A 17,834-nucleotide genomic window follows, 5' to 3' on the forward strand; every position below is an offset into this window, starting at 1 on the left:
CCTTCTTCACAGATCTATCCACTTGAGTGGCAACCTTTAGAGATCTGTGGATATGGACCCCAAGATCTCTCTGTTCCTCCACAGTCTTCAGAACCCTACCTTTGACCCTGTAATCTACATTTAAATTAGTCCTACCAAAATGAATCACCTCACATTTATCAGGGTTAAACTCACTTTGCCATTTTTCAGCCCAGCTTTGCATCCTATCTATGTCTCTTTGCAGCCTACAACAGCCCTCCACCTCATCCACTACTCCACCAATCTTGGTGTCATCAGCAAATTTACTGATCCACCCTTCAGCCCCCTCCTCTAAGTCGTTAATAAAAATCACAAAGAGCAGAGGACCAAGCACTGATCCCTGTGGCACTCCGCTAGCAACCTGCCTCCAATCCGAAAATTTTCCATCCACCACCACCCTCTGTCTTCGATCAGACAGCCAGTTACCTATCCAATCGGCCAACTTTCCCTCTATCCCACACCTCCTTACTTTCATCATAAGCCGACCATGGGGGACCTTATCAAATGCCTTACTAAAATCCATGTATATGACATCAACTGCCCTACCTTCATCAACACACTTAGTTACCTCCTCAAAAAATTCAATCAAATTTGTGAGGCACGACTTGCCCTTCACGAATCCGTGCTGACTATCCCGGATTAATCCGCATCTTTCTAAATGGTCGTAATTCCCATCCCTAAGGACCTTTTCCATCAATTTACCAACCACCGAAGTAAGACTAACCGGTTTATAATTACCAGGGTCATTTCTATTCCCTTTCTTAAACAGAGGAACAACATTCGCCACTCTCCAGTCCTCTGGCACCATCCCCGTGGACAGTGAGGACCCAAAGATCAAAGCCAAAGGCTCTGCAATCTCATCCCTTGCCTCCCAAAGAATCCTAGGATATATTTCATCAGGCCCAGGGGACTTATCGACCTTCAGTTTATTCAAAACTGTCAGTACATCCTCCCTCCGAACATCTATTTCCTCCAGCCTATTAGCCTGTAACACCTTCTCTTCCTCAAAAACATGGCCCCTCTCCTTGGTGAACACTGAAGAAAAGTATTCATTCATCACCTCGCCTATCTCTACTAGTAGACTCCATACACAAGTTCCCACTACTGTCCTTGACCGGCCCTAATCTCACCCTGGTCATTCTTTTATTCCTCACATAAGAGTAAAAAGCCTTGGGGTTTTCCTTGATCCGACCCGCCAAGGACTTCTCATGTCCCCTCCTAGCTCTCCTAAGCCTCTTTTTCTGCTCATTCCTTGCTAACTTGTAACCCTCAATCGAGCCATCTGAACCTTGTTTAGCTTAGCATGTTTAGTTTTGGCTGCCTTGCATTGGGAAAGGTGTCAAGCTGATGAATAAGAGGCTCACTAAGATTATACAAGGGATGAAGCTCTCTGACATAACTGTAATCTGGGGCTGGATTTTTCAGCAAAGGACTGGAAACCAGACATGTCCTGACCTTCTATTTTAATATGCAAAGCCCTTAAATGTACCAGAGGCAAGTTTGGTGCCCAATTAGTGGTGCTGGACGCTGCCAGGGGGCAAGAACTGGCTGTGGAGTGTATTGCTCAAAGGTAGCCAGCAACCATTACTGGGTTTGCCATTGCCTTGTAGATTGGAGCGGACAGAGTGGGGAACAGAGGGCCAGCAACCTCCTGGTGCATACAAGTTTTTAAAATTCATTTGTGGGACGTGGGCATCGCTGGCTGGCCAGCATGTATTGCCCATCCCTAATTGTCCGAGGGCAGATGACAGTCATTGCTGTGGCCCTGGAGTCACTAGTAGACCAGACCAGGTAAGGACGGTAGATTTCCTTCCCTAAAGGACATTAGTGAACCAGATGGGTTTTTACGACAATTGGCAATGGTTTCATGGTCAACAGTCGATTCTTAATTCCAGATTTTTTTTTATTGAATTCAAATTCCACCATCTGCCGTGGCGGGATTTGAACCCGGGTCCCCAGAATATTAGCTGAGTTCCTGGATTAATAGTTTGGCACTAATACCATTAGGCCATCACCACCCCAGTGGCCAAACGATTATTCTCCAGCAGTTGACCTGCGATTGCAACTGTGTGTGACTGCTTGAGCCCTCAGCTTCAATAACTCTATTCTTTTGAACAGTTTAAATCAACAGCAACTCACCACTTTGCGTCCCTGCAGTGCTCCCAACAGGTGCGCACTAACATGCACCAGAACGTTCAATTCTTCCAATCTTCACTTTGAAAATCGCCTTCTGGTCTCTTCTGAACTGTTAATAAGTTCTTCAAGAAGCTTAAGGGATACTTAATTAGAGGCAAGCAGGTTGCCTGCTCTCTCCCCACTTTGAAAATCTCTGCATATTTTGAGGGGTTGGAAGACGGATTCACCATCTGGCAGCGAATTTTCAAAGCAAAGCCGCACCTGACTCAGCCTCATGGGCATTAGAAAATCCAGCCTCTACTTGGGCTACTGAAATGTAGTCAGAGCTTTAATTCCAGATATCTTCTTAATGTAAACCAGTCAAATAGTTTGCTGATAGGACCACCCTTGGGTGTCCCCAAGAAGATGTAATGTAAACTATATTAAAATATCATCATCTATTCATTCTAATCCCAAACCACTGGATCTGGAATGCATTTATTATTGGAAAATTTCCTGGAGTGTGAGTACCTCTGGGTTTTCTGTACCCAATAAGCCATAAAGGTCAGCTTAAAGATGTGATTTTATGAAAAGATATGCAAAACCATGATGAGATATTGTTTTGAATAGGGCCCTGATATTTGCCGTAACCCCGCTTTTTCTTGGGTATAATCAGTGGTATAATTTGTCTGTGAAAGGCGGAGTTTTGTCTCCCAACAAATTGGATTTTGCAAATTTTCTAAAAGGTTGGCCTGGTTTTTTGAGGCCCCAGGGAAAATAAGAACTGGGAGCAGAGTAGGCAATTTCGCCTCTCGAGCCTGCTCCGCCATTCAACATAATCATGGTTGATCTCATCTTGGCCTCAACTCCACTTTCCTGCCCCTTCAACCCATTACTAATTAAAAATCTGTCCATCTCCTCCTTATATGTCCCGGCATCCACCTCACTCTGGGTTAGTGAATTCCACAGATTTACGACCCTTTGAGAGAAGTAATTTATCCTCATTTCTGTTTTAAATCTGCTACCCCTTATCCTAAAACTATGATCTCTCATTCTAGATTGCCCCACAAAAGAAAACATCCTTTCCACGTTTTGCTTTGTCAATCCCCATTATCATCTTCTATACCTCATTCTTTTAGAGGGTATAGGCCTAAACCTCTCAATCTCTCTTCATCAGGCAAACCCCTCCTCTCTCAAATCAATCTAGTGAACATAATTGAGGGAAGGGGGTAGAGTGGGTGAAAACTGGGTAAGATGGCAGGGGGTGGTGTGTCCATTGCCATCCTGCTGCCATGTGGCATGGAAGGTGATGGGTGGCGATCCTGTTTTTAGACCAATTGAAGCCTTTTAAGTGTCCAATTAAGGGCCTCTTCCTGGCACCTCTATTTTTGCCAGTGGTGAATGGGCACTTGGACATGTGGAGAGACCACTAGGGATACCCTGGAAGCCTCCATGCGAGCTTGGGGGAGGTTTCATGATTGGGCATCCCGTGACCCATTGAGGGCTTCCCAGCTGACAAGGAAACACCTTAGAAACACATTCCCCCCCTTTACGAATGACCTCCCCATCAGTCCTGGTGGTGCTGCTGGAAATGAAGAGCTGCCAGCCCTTCGATTGGCTGGCAGCGGTTGTGGGTAACATCTCATCGCTAAATGACATGGGCCTGCATTTTGAGGATGGTGAGTATTCAGGGCCCGTCATCTGGAGAGTTGGTGGGGAAGCCAACTCTGACAGGTCCGCTGCCATTTCACACTCAGTTGAGCATTGATTCAGCGGGTTGGACTTCTGTCCACATTTGGATGGAATTCCCAGCTTGAAGAGCCGGAGCCATTTTGCCTCTGCTCTGCCTGTGGCACTGTGCTAGCGCTGTGCCACTTTTGTGCGGAAGGGAGAAAATATGGGAAAAACAGAATGTTCCCCCACCACAGCGGCACTCTACGACGTAAGCAACTAAACTTGCATAAATTTCAAAATCTCATGTAATTTTAACTTGGCCTTTCTCTCCGATTCACAGGAACTCTTACAAAGAACGAGATGCAGTTCAGGCGCCTTCACCTGGGCACAGTATCTTATGGGTTGGATTCCATGGATGAAGTAGAGAGCCATGTTTTTAGTGCATATACACAGGTAATAGTGTGGCAAATAGCGAGTTGTTAGCATTGCTGTTTACTGTTCAGACTATTAATTTATCTTCGGCCTCTGATCCCCATTTCTGAGGAAAGAGACAGTGAAACCTCTGTCAGTTAAGTGGGATGAAGGAGCAGCGCTCCGAAAGCTAGTGGCTTGAGCTACCAAATAAACCTGTTGAACTTTAATCTGGTGTTGTGAGACTTCTTACTGTGCCTACCCCAGTCCAACGCCGGCATCTCCACATCGTGATTTATAAAACCTATGATACCATCATGGGTTTGGCGCATTACTTTCTCATTCGCTCTATACAATCGTTTACATTGATTATTATGATGTTTGATTTCTTAATTCGTTTATTACGCAATTTCAGTTCACTTATTAAAGTTTCAAAATCCCAGATTGTTTATTAATTTATAGTTATTTAACTGTAATTTAAAGTATGAGGGGGACTGCACTTTGCTGTAACTGGTCAACACTGAATTCTGCTTTTATCCGGTTGAAATTGTGATTGTCTATTGTCCTTTGGTATATACGGTGATTAGCCTTGCAATGGAGAAGTGGAAAGCCCCATGTCAGCTGAATTGACTTGATTTATTATTGCTACATGTATTAGTATACAGTGAAAAGTGTTGGGCCCTATTTTACCATTTTGATTCTAAGTACTGGACGGACTTGAAACTGGAAGTGTTTCAGACCCAACTTTTAGCCTCGTTCTGAGTTGTCCCCATATGCACTCTGCCTGAAACAATATCAGCGATTCTGAATCACGCTGCACAAGCCTGTGGGCGGGGCTTAATGCACCCGAAACCCTGCAGCTCCGATTGGCGCCTCCAACTGCACATGTGCAAATAAGAAATGATAGAATGCTCCTCCCCTGCCACATCTCTCCCGGGCTGGATAATGCCTCCACCTGGCCCCCACAGATATTGCCCCACCCCCACAACATTACTGACCTCATTAACTCCCCGCCATCCAGACCAATCGCAGGCCCCTCCCTCCTCTCCCCTACCGATCTCAGGCAGAGTGGCAGCGAACCTCCCTTCCCCTCCACTGATCTCGGGCAGAATGGCAGCGGACTCATCTCCCCCCACTCCCACCCCCACCCCCACCGATCTCCAGCAGAGAGCTGTCAGACGCTAGACACCTACCTCCTCACTAACTGGAGCGCCCGAATCGGACTTCTATGGAGCATTTCTAATTCGCGCCGATTCTGGATGGGCGAACATGGTAGTAAAGGGGGAAGTGCCAGTAAAGTTGGGCGTCCAGCCCATTAAGTCAATTTAAATGCGTGCAAATGGCAAATGGCCTTGGTAAAGGGGGAACCGGCATGGAAGTGGGCGCGGATTGCACTACTCGCCTCACACCTGACTTTACCAAGTTTTCGCGTCTGAAAAAAGGCGCAACACGATGGTAAAATTGGGCCCATTGTTTCTTGCACACTATACAGATAAAGCATACCATTCATAGAGAAGGAAAGGAGAGGGTGCAGAATGTAGTGTTACACTCATAGCTAGGGTGTAGAGAAAGATCAACTTAATCTAAGATAGGCCCATTCAAAAGTCTGATGGCAGCAAGGAAGAAGCTGTTTTTGAGTCGGTTGGTACATGACCTCAGACTTTTGTATCTTTTCCCCAATGGAAGAAGGTGGAAGAAAATATGTTCGAGGTGCATGGGGTTCTTGTTTATGCTGGCTGCTTTTCCAAGGCAACTGGAAGTGTAGGCAGAGTCAGTGGATGGGAGGCTGGTTTATGTGATTGAGTGGTCTTTGTTCACGACCCTTTGTAGTTTCTTGCAGTCTTGAATGGAGCAGGAGGCATACCAAGCTGTGAAAGCTTTCTATGGTTTATCTGTAAAAGTTGGTAAGAGTCGTAGTGAACATGCCAAATTTTCTTAGCCTCCTGAGAAAGTAGAGGCGTTGGTGGGCTTTCTTAACTATAGTGTCGGCGTGGAGGAACCATGACAGGTTGTTGGTGATCTGGACACCTAGAAACATGAAGTTGACCATTTGTGGTCTGGACAGGTTGGGTGAGTGGGCAAATCAATGGCAGATGCAGTATAATTTGGATAAATGAGACGTTATTCACTTTGGAAGCAAAAACAAGAAGGCAGATTACTATCTGAATGGCTGTAAATTTGGAGAGGGGAGAGTGTAACGGGACTTGGGTGTCCTTGTGCACCAGTCGCTGAAGATAAGCATGCTGGTGCAGCAGGTGGTAAAGAAGGCAAATGGTATATTGGCCTTCATTGCGAGAGTTTTCGAGTACAGGAGCAGGGATGTGTTGTTGCAATTATACAGAGCTTTGGTGAGGTCACACCTAGAATATTGTGTGCAGGTTTGGTCTCCTTTTCTGAGGAAGGATGTTCTTGCTCTCGAGGGAGTGCAGTGAAGGTTTACCAGGCTGATTCTGGGGATGGGGGACTGATGACTCGGTTAGGATTGTTTCCATTGGAGTTCAGAAAAATGAGGGGGGATCTCACAGAGACTAATAAAATTCCAACAGGACTAGACAGGGTAGATGCAGGGAAGATGTTCCCGATGGTGAGGGAGTCCAGAACCAGGGGTCACAGTCTCAGGATTCGGGGTAGGCCATTTAGGACGGAGATGTGGAGACATTTCTTCACCCAAAGTGTGGTGAGCCTGTGGAATTCATTACTAATTGATGCCACAACATTGAGTGTATTCAAGAGGCGGCTAGATATAGCACTTGGGGCGAATGGGATCAAAGGTTATGGGGAGAAAGCAGGATTAGGCTACTGAGTTGGATGAACAGCCATGAAGATGATGACTGGCAGAGCAGGCTCGTAGGGCCAAATGGCCTCCTGCTCCTATCTTCTATGTTTCTATTTCCACTTCATCCCCGTTGATGTAGACAGGGCATATCCTCCACTATGTTTCCTGAAGCCAATGACTATCTCCTTTGTTTTACTGACATTAAGGGAGAGATTATTGTCATTGCACCAATTCACCAGATTCTCTATCTCTTTCCTGCACCTGAATTGACCAGGACAGTAGATGTATTCCTGCAATAGTAAAAAGGTCCAGGTCCTGATCCACTATCCTGTTATAAATGTGCATGGGGATGATGACAGCAGGGATATGATTGGACTCTGATGTGGTTCATACCCATTTGTCTAGCCAGCACTTCATCTCGATTCATACATCATGAAAGGTCAAGGTACCAGAGGTTGCCTGGTACCCGTGGAACTATACCCAGCCATGAGTCAAACCTTCAGAACGGAAGAGAAAGGGAGAGCAATTATTAGCAAGGAAAATATAAGTGTGTGAATATCTGGCATGTGAATAAACTTCAGTCCATGCGCCCTTTTAAAAAGAATTTTATCTCTTTCTCAGAGTTACAAAGTCAGTGCGCGGAGTGGACAGGGCAAGCGTCTAATCCATCTCCTTGCTTGCTCCAAAATCCAATTCAAATTCAAATTGAATCCAATTCATAAAAGAGACATACTAGATTCAAGCTGCTAAGAACAGGCATTACACCTGATTTCGGGTTGATCCTATGCTTGATCTTGGCCTACAGGCCGCCTCAGTGCTGACATCCTTACATATTCACTCCATAGCATCCTGTTACTATTGGGTTCTACTCCAGTTATTATGCAGCATCCCAACCTTGCCTTTATCTCTTTCAGTAATATTAGCTCTTTTTAATTTATTGCGTTTCCTGCACAATATTTTAAGCCGCATCTACAAGAACCTGTGACTTTGTAGTGTCAATTTATTATAGCATCTGTTTGAAGTCTTTCGGCAATGCAAGTGAAACTCTGGGAATTTGATCTGATTGTCGGTCATTTCCGCCCCCCCCCCCCCCAACCCCCTAACTAAACTTCTGCCGTGGGCATTAGTTTCATACCCACATGAACTCAGGGCACTTGTCAATCTGTGGTGCCTTATTGAAGTGCTGAACCCCAGTGGCGAGTGTTGGTTGTTTATTTGGCTGCAGAGTCATCGTGATCAGCCAAAAGGTGTTTTCACCTAATCCCCACAAATCTGCACTTCAATCTGTGTTTGCTGGCTGTTGGTCAAAAGCAGGAATTCTGGCTGATTTTCACCTCTCTAATCCAAGGGCGCTAAACCACACGTGGAAGTGCTATTGGCACCCTCACTGAGACCATATGACTTGGTACAGAATGAGGTTCAAATCTTTGATCTTTTTGGTTGATTTAGTTCAGCTACCCATTGTGTAAGGTTGCTGAGCTGTGGTGAGACCCAGGTAGCTCCTGAGTGTCTCAGTTACAAATTACCATGTGACTAACCTCGGGACCCTTTTCTTACTTTTTACATTGGTTAAAACGATCATTTCAAAATTTGGATTATGAGACGTGCTGCTCCATTGGTGGTAAAGCATAGGAATCTCTTATCTCGTGATCACCTGTGACCATGTAGTGAATAATGTAGCAGCAAAAGTATCTTTACCGTAAAAACACTATCCGGTTTCTCTGAGCAAAAGGGGGCAGCTGAGGATTTTTATCCTAACTTACTAACCTGATGGTGTATTTTGCACTCAGTCATGTGAAATGCTTCCCAGCTGCAAATTTCTGCTGTTAGTTGGTCAGAGGTTGCAATCATAGGTAGCAATAAAACCAGAAAATGCTGGAAAAACTCAGCAGGGCTGACAGCATCTGTGGAGAGAGAGAAACACTTGAAATGTTAACTCTGTTTTCCTCTTCACTGATGCTGCCAAACCTGCTGAGTTTTCCAGCATTTTCTGTTTTTATTTCAGATTTCCAGCATCCTCAGCATTTTGCTTTTATTGTCTCTGTCATTAATCTTGCAACAGGTGCATAAACTATCAATTCCAAATAACTTGTTTTGAGATATTAAACCACCATGAAGGAAAGTAAACTTGATGTGCTTTGCTCAGAGCTGTTGGCACAAGCGCTTTGATTTTTCAAGCTTTCTGTTATTTGATTTGATTTGATTTATTATTGTCACATGAATTAGTATACAGTGAAAAGTATTTTTTCTTGCACGTTATACAGACAAAGTATACCGTTCATAGAGAAGGAAAGGAGAGAATGAAGAATGTAGTGTTACAGTCATAGCTAGGGTGTAGAGAAAGATCAACCTAGTGCGAGGTAGAACCATTCAAAAGTCTGATGGCAGCAGGGAAGAAGCTGTCCTTGAGTCGGTTGGTATGTGACCTCAGACTTTTGTATCTTTTTCCCGACGGAAGAAGGTGGAAGAGAGAATGTCCGGGGTGAGTGGGGTCCTCGATTATGCTGGATGCTTTTCCAAGGCAGCGGGAAGTGTAGACAGAGTCAATGGATGGGAGGCTGGTTTGTGTGATGGATTGGGCTATATTCATGACCCTTTGTAGTTTCAGCTAATGTCCAATAGATAATGGATGAGCTCATGCATCTTTCAGAGAGTCAGTCTTAGTTTAGTCTCCTGTTCTTCTCACATGTGTTTTGCAACTTTATTTTTAATCTGGTGGGTAACATTGGCACTAGACTCAATCAGGTCACTTTAGAAGGTATTGAATGAACCATGTACACTCGTGTAGAACTAACCACAATAAAGATGATGGGTTTCCCTTCCCTGTGGGACATCAGTTGGGTTTAACAATAATCCAGTAGGTTTCTTCTTTTCACTAGTATTAATCTATGCCAAACTTGATGATTTTCTTTTGGTCAGTTATACTTTATCTGTCTAACCCTGAGTTAAATTCTGAATCTTCTGTAAATTCAAGTCTGAGCGGTGAAGAGGAGCTGTCCCGTTCGATTGTTAAGGAAAAGTGCAGCAGTCAACCACTTTTAAAAAAAGTCAAGATTTTTAGCTCAGAGCTGCAAGATGATGACTAGTTTCATTTCCATTAATATACTTAATTCTATAACTAGACACAGTATTATTCTAAAAAGGAATACTAAGTATAAAATATAGACCATGGTTGTACCAGTGTTTAGGTATTTGGGAATTTTGAAGATGGCTAGCAAAATTGAAATTGTAAAAATGTGTCAAGACCCAGCCAATGACGACATAACAGATTTTATATTGCTTACAAAAAATAACTAAAAGTAGTTTGAAAAAATGGCCAAAATTTAGTCACACAGGCCATGTTTACAAGTATGTTTGGCCACAACAATACTTCTCCATTGTGTGTGTGTGTTTTTAATTGTATTGAATTATTAAGCTGCAGCTACCTTCCCAACTCCCCATGACATGAATCCTATGCTTGTCAGGAGTTTAGTTTGCTTCATGTTATTCAGAAAACATTTTTGTATTTGCTGTTTCTGTAATTTGAATTACAGGAGACCAACATCATTTTGTGGGGTTACAGTTCATCTATTAAGATAAGGAACATAAGTTTTAGTTATGCAAATTGAGCGAGCCAGTATGTAGATGTGACTTGCCACAATTCAAACTACAGCAATGCCAAATTTAAAATTGCCTGGGAGATATATTTACTTTTGAATGTGTAATAATGATTCCTGTACCTGGAGACAGATTGCATCATTGAGACCAGCCTTACTTGTTTTGAAGATAACGGGCGGCACGGTAGCACAGTGGTTAGCACTGCTGCTTCACAGCTCCAGGGACCCGGGTTCGATTCCCGGCTTGGGTCACTGTCTGTGTGGAGTTTGCACATTCTCCTCGTGTCTGCTTGGGTTTCCTCCGGGTGCTCTGGTTTCCTCCCACAGTCCAAAGATGTGCGGGTTAGGTAGATTGGCCATGCTAAAATTGCCCCTTAGTGTCCTGAGATGCGTAGGTTAGAGGGATTAGCGGGTAAATGTGTAGGGATATGGGGGTAGGGCCTGGGTGGGATTGTGGTCGGTGCAGACTTGATGGGCCGAATGGCCTGTTTCTGTTCTGTAGGGTTTCTATGATTTCTATAACCAGTGCTTTTGTTAGCTTCACATTGCAAATCTCTTCTAGACTGTTTGCATTGTTCTCTGTCCCCTCTCAATAATGGTGCATATACTCGATGATGGTGTATACAAAGCATGTGCTAAAATAAAATTGGATTCTCTTGTTTTCCAGCCATCGGTTTCGCAGGATAAGCCCCCCTCAACAGCTCCGAAAATACGTAAAACTGTCAGCGTCCGGGTTCACGAAGCGGTGAAAGCGATTGCACTGTGCCATAATGTTACACCCGTCTATGAGTCTCATGGGCCTGACTCAACTGACCGAGCTGAAGCTGAGCAAAACTATGAGGACGCGTGTCGGATTTACCAAGCAGCCAGCCCAGATGAGGTTAGCCCTTCTCATCTACCCACTAGCGTAACCTGCTTCTCCAGCAATTGTCCTTCAGCATGAGACCCAATTCCACTTGTAGTGAGCTCGATTTACCTTTCATTATTCATTTTTTAACAAAGTTTGTTCATCTTTTTAAAAAAAAAGTTTGATTTTATCCTCCATTTCTTCAGATGCTGAGCTTGTTAGTTCTGGGACGTGTACTTTTCATGAATTGTTGTCACTAAGTGGTATAAAGTGAAAGCCCAAAATTCTACAGACTGCAATAGCAATAATTTATTTTTTTTAACTATGGCTGGAATGAACATAAGAACATTCCTTTCTTTTTAATCTGGGAGACACTGATAGCCTGAAGCTGACTGCTTCACAGTATGTGAAAGTGGCTCAAGTTGATGTTGCTTTTCCTCTTCCAAATTTCTGCAAGGTTGTAGGTTTCGCTTTGAGATAAAACAAGAATGGACTTTGTGATAAATGGAATAAGCTCGCATTGATGCTTTCAGAAGTTGAAGTTCTGGCATATCTTGGGAAAGTGTGGCAGGAATTGTACATCGATGGGGACTGCATGATCCAATACTGGGTGCTGAAATTTCAAAAGGATTTCCTTCCCAAGGATAGAGATATCTGATGAGCGTGTGCTAATGTTGGGCTGGTCCTGTTTCGGGCAGATATTCCAGATTGTGTGATGAACTCATGATTCATGCCCATGCATTGAATTATCAGCCAGCCATTAGGATTGCTTTGTAAGATAATTACTTTGAATGCTGGTAGATTGCTGTAACTACAGAAATATTTTGTATGAATCAAAGAATTGTGTTGAGATTTAAATATTAGAATGTAATCTGCACATATATACATTTTAAATAAGGACTTATTTCTCCAAAGCTAGAGGTAGATTCTGTTTCAGTTCAAGTAAAATAACTGCCTGTTACTCTCCTTACTGACATTGTTATCTGGTTTCTAACCAAATGTTCTTTATATCCCAAAGATGTGCAGCTTAGGTGGATCGGCCATGCTATCATAGAATCCCTCCAGTGCAGAAGGAAGCCAGTCAGCCCATCGAGTTTTCGCCGATCACAATCCCACTCAGGCCCTATTCCCGTAACCCCTCATATTTACCCTGTTAATCCCCCTGACACTAGGGTCAATTTAGCATGGCCAATCAACCTAACCTTCACATCTTTGGACTGTGGGAGGAAACCGCACACCTGGAGGAAACCCACGCAGACACGGGGAGAATGTGCAAACTCCACACAGACAATGACCCAAGGCCAGAATTGAACCCAGGTCCCTGGTGCTGTGAGGCAGCAGTGCTAACCACTGTGCCATCATGCTGCCCCTATATGGTCCCTTAGTTTCCCAAGATGTGTAGGTTAGGGGCATTAGTCTTGGTAAACGTGCGGGGTTTCGGGCCTGAGATGCTCTTTCGGGAATCGGTGCAGAATCAATGGGCCGAATGGCCTCCTTCTGCTTATAGGAATTCTATGGTTTTATCTGGCCATATTAGATAAGGAATACACACAGTAAAAAGGTGATTTTAATCAAAAGATGAAAACAATTTCAGATTTAAACAATTTGGACCAGTGAAATATGGGTGGGATTTTCTCGGGCTGCGGGTGCCCCAAGACTGGAAATTCCCACCCGAGCTCAATGGACCTTTAAACGATCCGCCAAATTTTCTGTCTCACCCACTATGATTCCCATGGTGGGCGAGATGGGAAATTTTTGGTCTATATCCTTTGGCTCTGTCAACCAGTTTGAAGTTTTCAGTGAATCATAGAAACCCTACAGTACAGAAAGAGGCCATTCGGCCCATCGAGTCTGCACCGACCACAATCCCACCCAGGCCCTACCCCCATATCCCTACATATTTACCCATTAATCCCTCTAACCTACACATCTCAGGACACTAAGGACAATTTTGAGCATGGCCAATCAACCTAACCCGCACATTTTTGGACTGTGCTGGGAATAGACCCGCCTTTATGACTTCTACTGTCACCCACAAGACATGAAGCATACATGGCCTATTTAGTTACTCTTAGTAACCAGCAGGGCTAAAATTCAACTCTGTAAGACCATAAGATATAGGAGCAGAATAAGGCCATTTGGCCCATCGAGTCTGCTCTGCTATTCGAGAATGGCTGATATGTTTCTCAACCTCATTCTCCTGCCTTTTCCCCCATAACCTTTGATCCCCTTACCAATCGAGAACCTATCTCTGTCTATCTTAAATACACTCAATGGCTTTGCCTCCACAGCCTTTTGTGGTAATGAATTCCACAGATTCATCACCCTCTGGCTGAAGAAATTCCTCATCATCTCGGTTCTAAACTCACCACACATATCATTAATACTATAAAAGAGAGGAGTGATAGACAGTAATGGGCTGGGTGCCTAATGGTGACTTTGTTTTTAATAATCATGCTTCAGGTAAAAGATTTTGAAGCAATTGAGATGCATAAAAAATAATTATTAAAAATTCTGTTATTAGTGGCACAGAGAGAACTCTGGGGAAATGTCTTGCTATGGTCCATTTTCAGGTGCATAATATCTGTTGTGTGCCCAAACTAGGAGGCCAGACATTACTGTAATAATTGTAGTGATTTGCTTATGCCTCCCTGTGGCCAGGATCAATACTAGTTGTTTGCCTTGCCTGTGGTGGTTCCCTCAGTAAGTCCGAGGAGGGTGGCAAGAGATGAACAGGAAATGATCGAGGGTCAGCAGCAGACCACTAGGAACTAAGAGGAGCGCTGTTACTCAATTTTAACAATCCACCACCCCCCCCGCCCAACCTTTCCTAAATGGCTATGAGCATTAACAGCGAATGAGACAGCTATTTGGTGACGGTGAGCATTGAAGCTAGTTGGAATCTCATCCTCACCTGATGTGTTCAATTTTGGATTGGCAAGCAATGGATAATGACGATGAATGAGAACCCACTTTGCCTTTCCCTATCCTTTCCTGGCCTGGGAAGCTGAGGCGACTTGCTTATTTCAGGTGAGATGAAGGTGTGTTTATATTGTACGAGTGTCATTGAGACTTAACAAAATGGGTGTTCCCAACAACTTGTTTCGGCAACTCCTGGCAGTTTTACATTTTGCTTTCAGTTTGTCTGTGCATGTGTGTGCCCAGCTTGAAACAGTACCTGCACAGGATAAAATGCATCTTAACATAGCAGAACCGGAGATCAATCCTCAGACCTTTCTCCTTTCTATGATTCAAATATTCTTTGGATAAACCCACCAAGCCATCAGTGCAATCTGCATTCTTCTTCCTAACTCCGATCATTAAGACAAGCTCTAAGAACAAATGATTTCATGAAGCTATTATTGAAAATATATAAGCCAAAGGTGGTCTTATTTTGAGTGCTGCAGTTGAAATTGGTTTTCATTTGAATTAACTATGTATATTTGAAATCTGTACCATGTTGTGGAGCACAGTGGATCTCAAAAGCCGTTGCAGAGTTTATGGATGAACTTACTCTGTTTAGCTTGATCTTCATTATTTTTAAAAATGCGATTTATTCCATTCTTTCTTATTTTGCATCAATAGGAGTTCATGTCCCTTGTCATGATGACATTTTCACCTGTTTGGAGGGACAGGGTTAGCAAAGAAGTCACGCTTTAATGGATATTTATTTTCAAATATATGTCAGCTAGTGGCAGAGATGCAAAGTTCTACCTGAGTTTTGGGTTGATGTCTTTGCTCCCTTTGCTGTTGAAAGGTTTATGCATGAGTAGAGTCCATTCTTTCCTTAGAATAGACGAAGACAGCGCTGGCACGATGTTGAAAAATGAATTTCTTTTATTGAACAGAACTTAAAATTAAATCATTACAAAAGAGAAAAGCTGGAGAGAGGATTGGCAGTCCTTTACTGATCACACACAACTCAAAAACAAAGCTGAACTACAAACACAGAGCTGAAATTACAATATCTTGTTTCAAGATAATAATGTTACCTTGTTATTGAAATTGTTTTGCAGATGCTGTCTCCAACTTGGAGAAACAGGCCTTGTAGATGGTGTTTATGAAAAACACGTTTGGCTTATGAAAAGCCTGTTTTGTTTGTATTGTACCCTTCAAAAATGCAGTCAATTTCTGGCTAACCCAGCATGCCTTCTGAGTTTTAAAATGTAGCCACATGTTCGTTATTTTTTTAAGCTGAGCATTTAAATGTGATTGCATAGGCAGAAATATCTTAAAATGAAGTCTTTGCATAAATGAAGCAAACCATACACAGGATCCCTCAACGGCATGTTTTAATCAATGTAGACTCATTTATTTCAGTCCCCTTGTGTCTGGTCTTTCCTCCAGCACCCTCCAGAAACCCGAATTTGGCCAAAACGCAGCCACTCATATCCTCTGTTAAATTAATTCTGGCTCGCCAGTCATCTCTGTCCTTGCTAACCTACACTGATTCCTTCTACCCCAGTGTATTACATGTAAATATTGGATCTACATAACTCTCTGATTCTGGCATTTTTGTGATCTTCTCTCCCTACCCCACTCATCGAACCATAGATTCCCAAGAGTGCCGAGGAAGGTATTCGCCCCCATCAAGTCTGTATCGACTCTCCGAAGAGCATCTTACCCAGGCCCACACCCTATCCCTGTCCCCGCCACAATCCTTTTGTTACATTGGTAGAGGTTAAGCCTTGGTATCAGAGTGTGGAACTCCTTTCCTCAGAATCTCCCTATCAATTGCCCTGATTTATTTTTTGAAAACTACTTTCTCTAAAACCATCATACCAACCAGGCTTTCTCTCAGCCCTTCTGAAGTTTTCCTCAACAGCTCAGCATGTGTATCCATGCTCTGATTTGTGAATTAAACTTCCATTTGGGACTTTGCTTAAGTGTTAAGGATATTATATAAATGCAAGTTGTTTATACCGTTGGAAGGAAAAGCAAACATAATCTAACCCTGGAGTGCATTTTCTAGCTTCCTTTGGTTATTTACGCAGTTTTAGAAAATATAATTGTATCACCATTGCCCTTGGCCAGTTGTGATCCGCAAACACCTGCCTGTTTCACACGAGTTAACATGTGTCTTTATTAAAATATCAGGTTAATTGTATGTAAACTCATTGACGGGAAATAGCACACAAACATATTGAAGTGTTCCTTGCTCAAAGTGGGGCAATGTCAGATGGCAAGACATGGGCAGCCTCACAGCATCAGAGACCCAGATTCAATTCTGGCCTTAGGTGACTGTATGGAGTTTGCATGTTCTCCCTGTGTCTGCATGGATATAGAAACATAGAAAAACTACAGCACAAAACAGGCCCTTCGGCCCCACAAGTTGTGCTGAACATATCCCTACCTTTTAGGCCTACCTATAACCCTCTATCCTATTAAGTCCCATGTACTCATCCAGGAATGTATTTCCTCCAGGTACTCCATTTGCTCCCACAAAGATGTGCGGGTTAGGTTGATTGGCCATGCTAAATTGCCCCCTTAGTATCAAGGGGATAGCAGGATAAATATGTGGAATTACGGGGATAGGGCCTGGGTGGATTGTTGTCAGTGCAGGCTGGATGGTCCGAATGGCCCCTCTCTGCACTGTAGGGACTCTATGACCCTATGACATTAGGCAAATCACATGAATTCCTACAATGCAGGAGAAAAAACGGGGAGTAGGAGACTAACTGAGTTGCTCTTAGAGAGCTGGCATACACGGTGGGCCAAATGGCCTACTTGTGCACTATAACTATTCTATAATTCATTCTGTGATTCTATGACAATTGTTTCTGGTGTCAATGGAGGGGGTGACATGTTCGATGTTGCTGCTGGTGCATGTGGTATTGTGATATATTGGAAAATGTTGCTGTTATACATTTCAGCTCGTAACCAGTTTGAACGGTCAGGGTGAAGGCAGGTGGCAACTGGTCTAGGTTCAGTAGCAGTGGAAACCAAAATCTAACAAGAGGAGATGAAAAGCCATACAGCGCATAAGAAAAAATCATTAACCTCATAAAAGATTCTTTAAAATCGGGAAACTGACAGAAACCGCCCCCCCCCCCCCCACCCCCATCTGATTCTGGGATATAACAATTTATTTCTATTGTACCATCCATTTTGACATCTTCAGCACCTCAGGGATTTCTGTTTTTCTTTTGCTAATATCTAGGAAATTAGGGATAAAGCTTTTGGAGCCTGCAATGCCTCATTATCTGGTGAAATAATCAAACTTCCTGTTTTATGTACTGAAAAGGGAGCAATTTGCATATCAATAATACCCACTGTCCCCTTTGTATTTGCTGAGTCTAAAGAGTTTCAGGGCCGCATAATGCAGCATTTCAGTCTTCCTTCTAATTCCCATTAAATTTTGTATTAGATACATTCACTGTTTAGAGAAATCACTATT

General features: G+C 43.3%; 1 protein-coding gene across 1 annotated transcript in view; it reads left to right on the forward strand.

Moving 5' to 3' along the window:
* Window positions 1–17,834, forward strand: part of atp9a (ATPase phospholipid transporting 9A) — a 185,461-nt gene that overhangs the window by 91,909 nt on the left and 75,718 nt on the right. Inside the window, exons 13-14 of the mRNA XM_078236446.1 lie at window positions 4,148–4,260; window positions 11,258–11,470. Coding sequence (XP_078092572.1) covers window positions 4,148–4,260; window positions 11,258–11,470 — 326 coding nt within the window. The remainder of the gene's footprint in view (window positions 1–4,147; window positions 4,261–11,257; window positions 11,471–17,834) is intronic.

The sequence above is a fragment of the Mustelus asterias genome, chromosome 20 (assembly GCF_964213995.1).
Source record: "Mustelus asterias chromosome 20, sMusAst1.hap1.1, whole genome shotgun sequence".
NCBI lineage: Eukaryota > Metazoa > Chordata > Chondrichthyes > Carcharhiniformes > Triakidae > Mustelus > Mustelus asterias.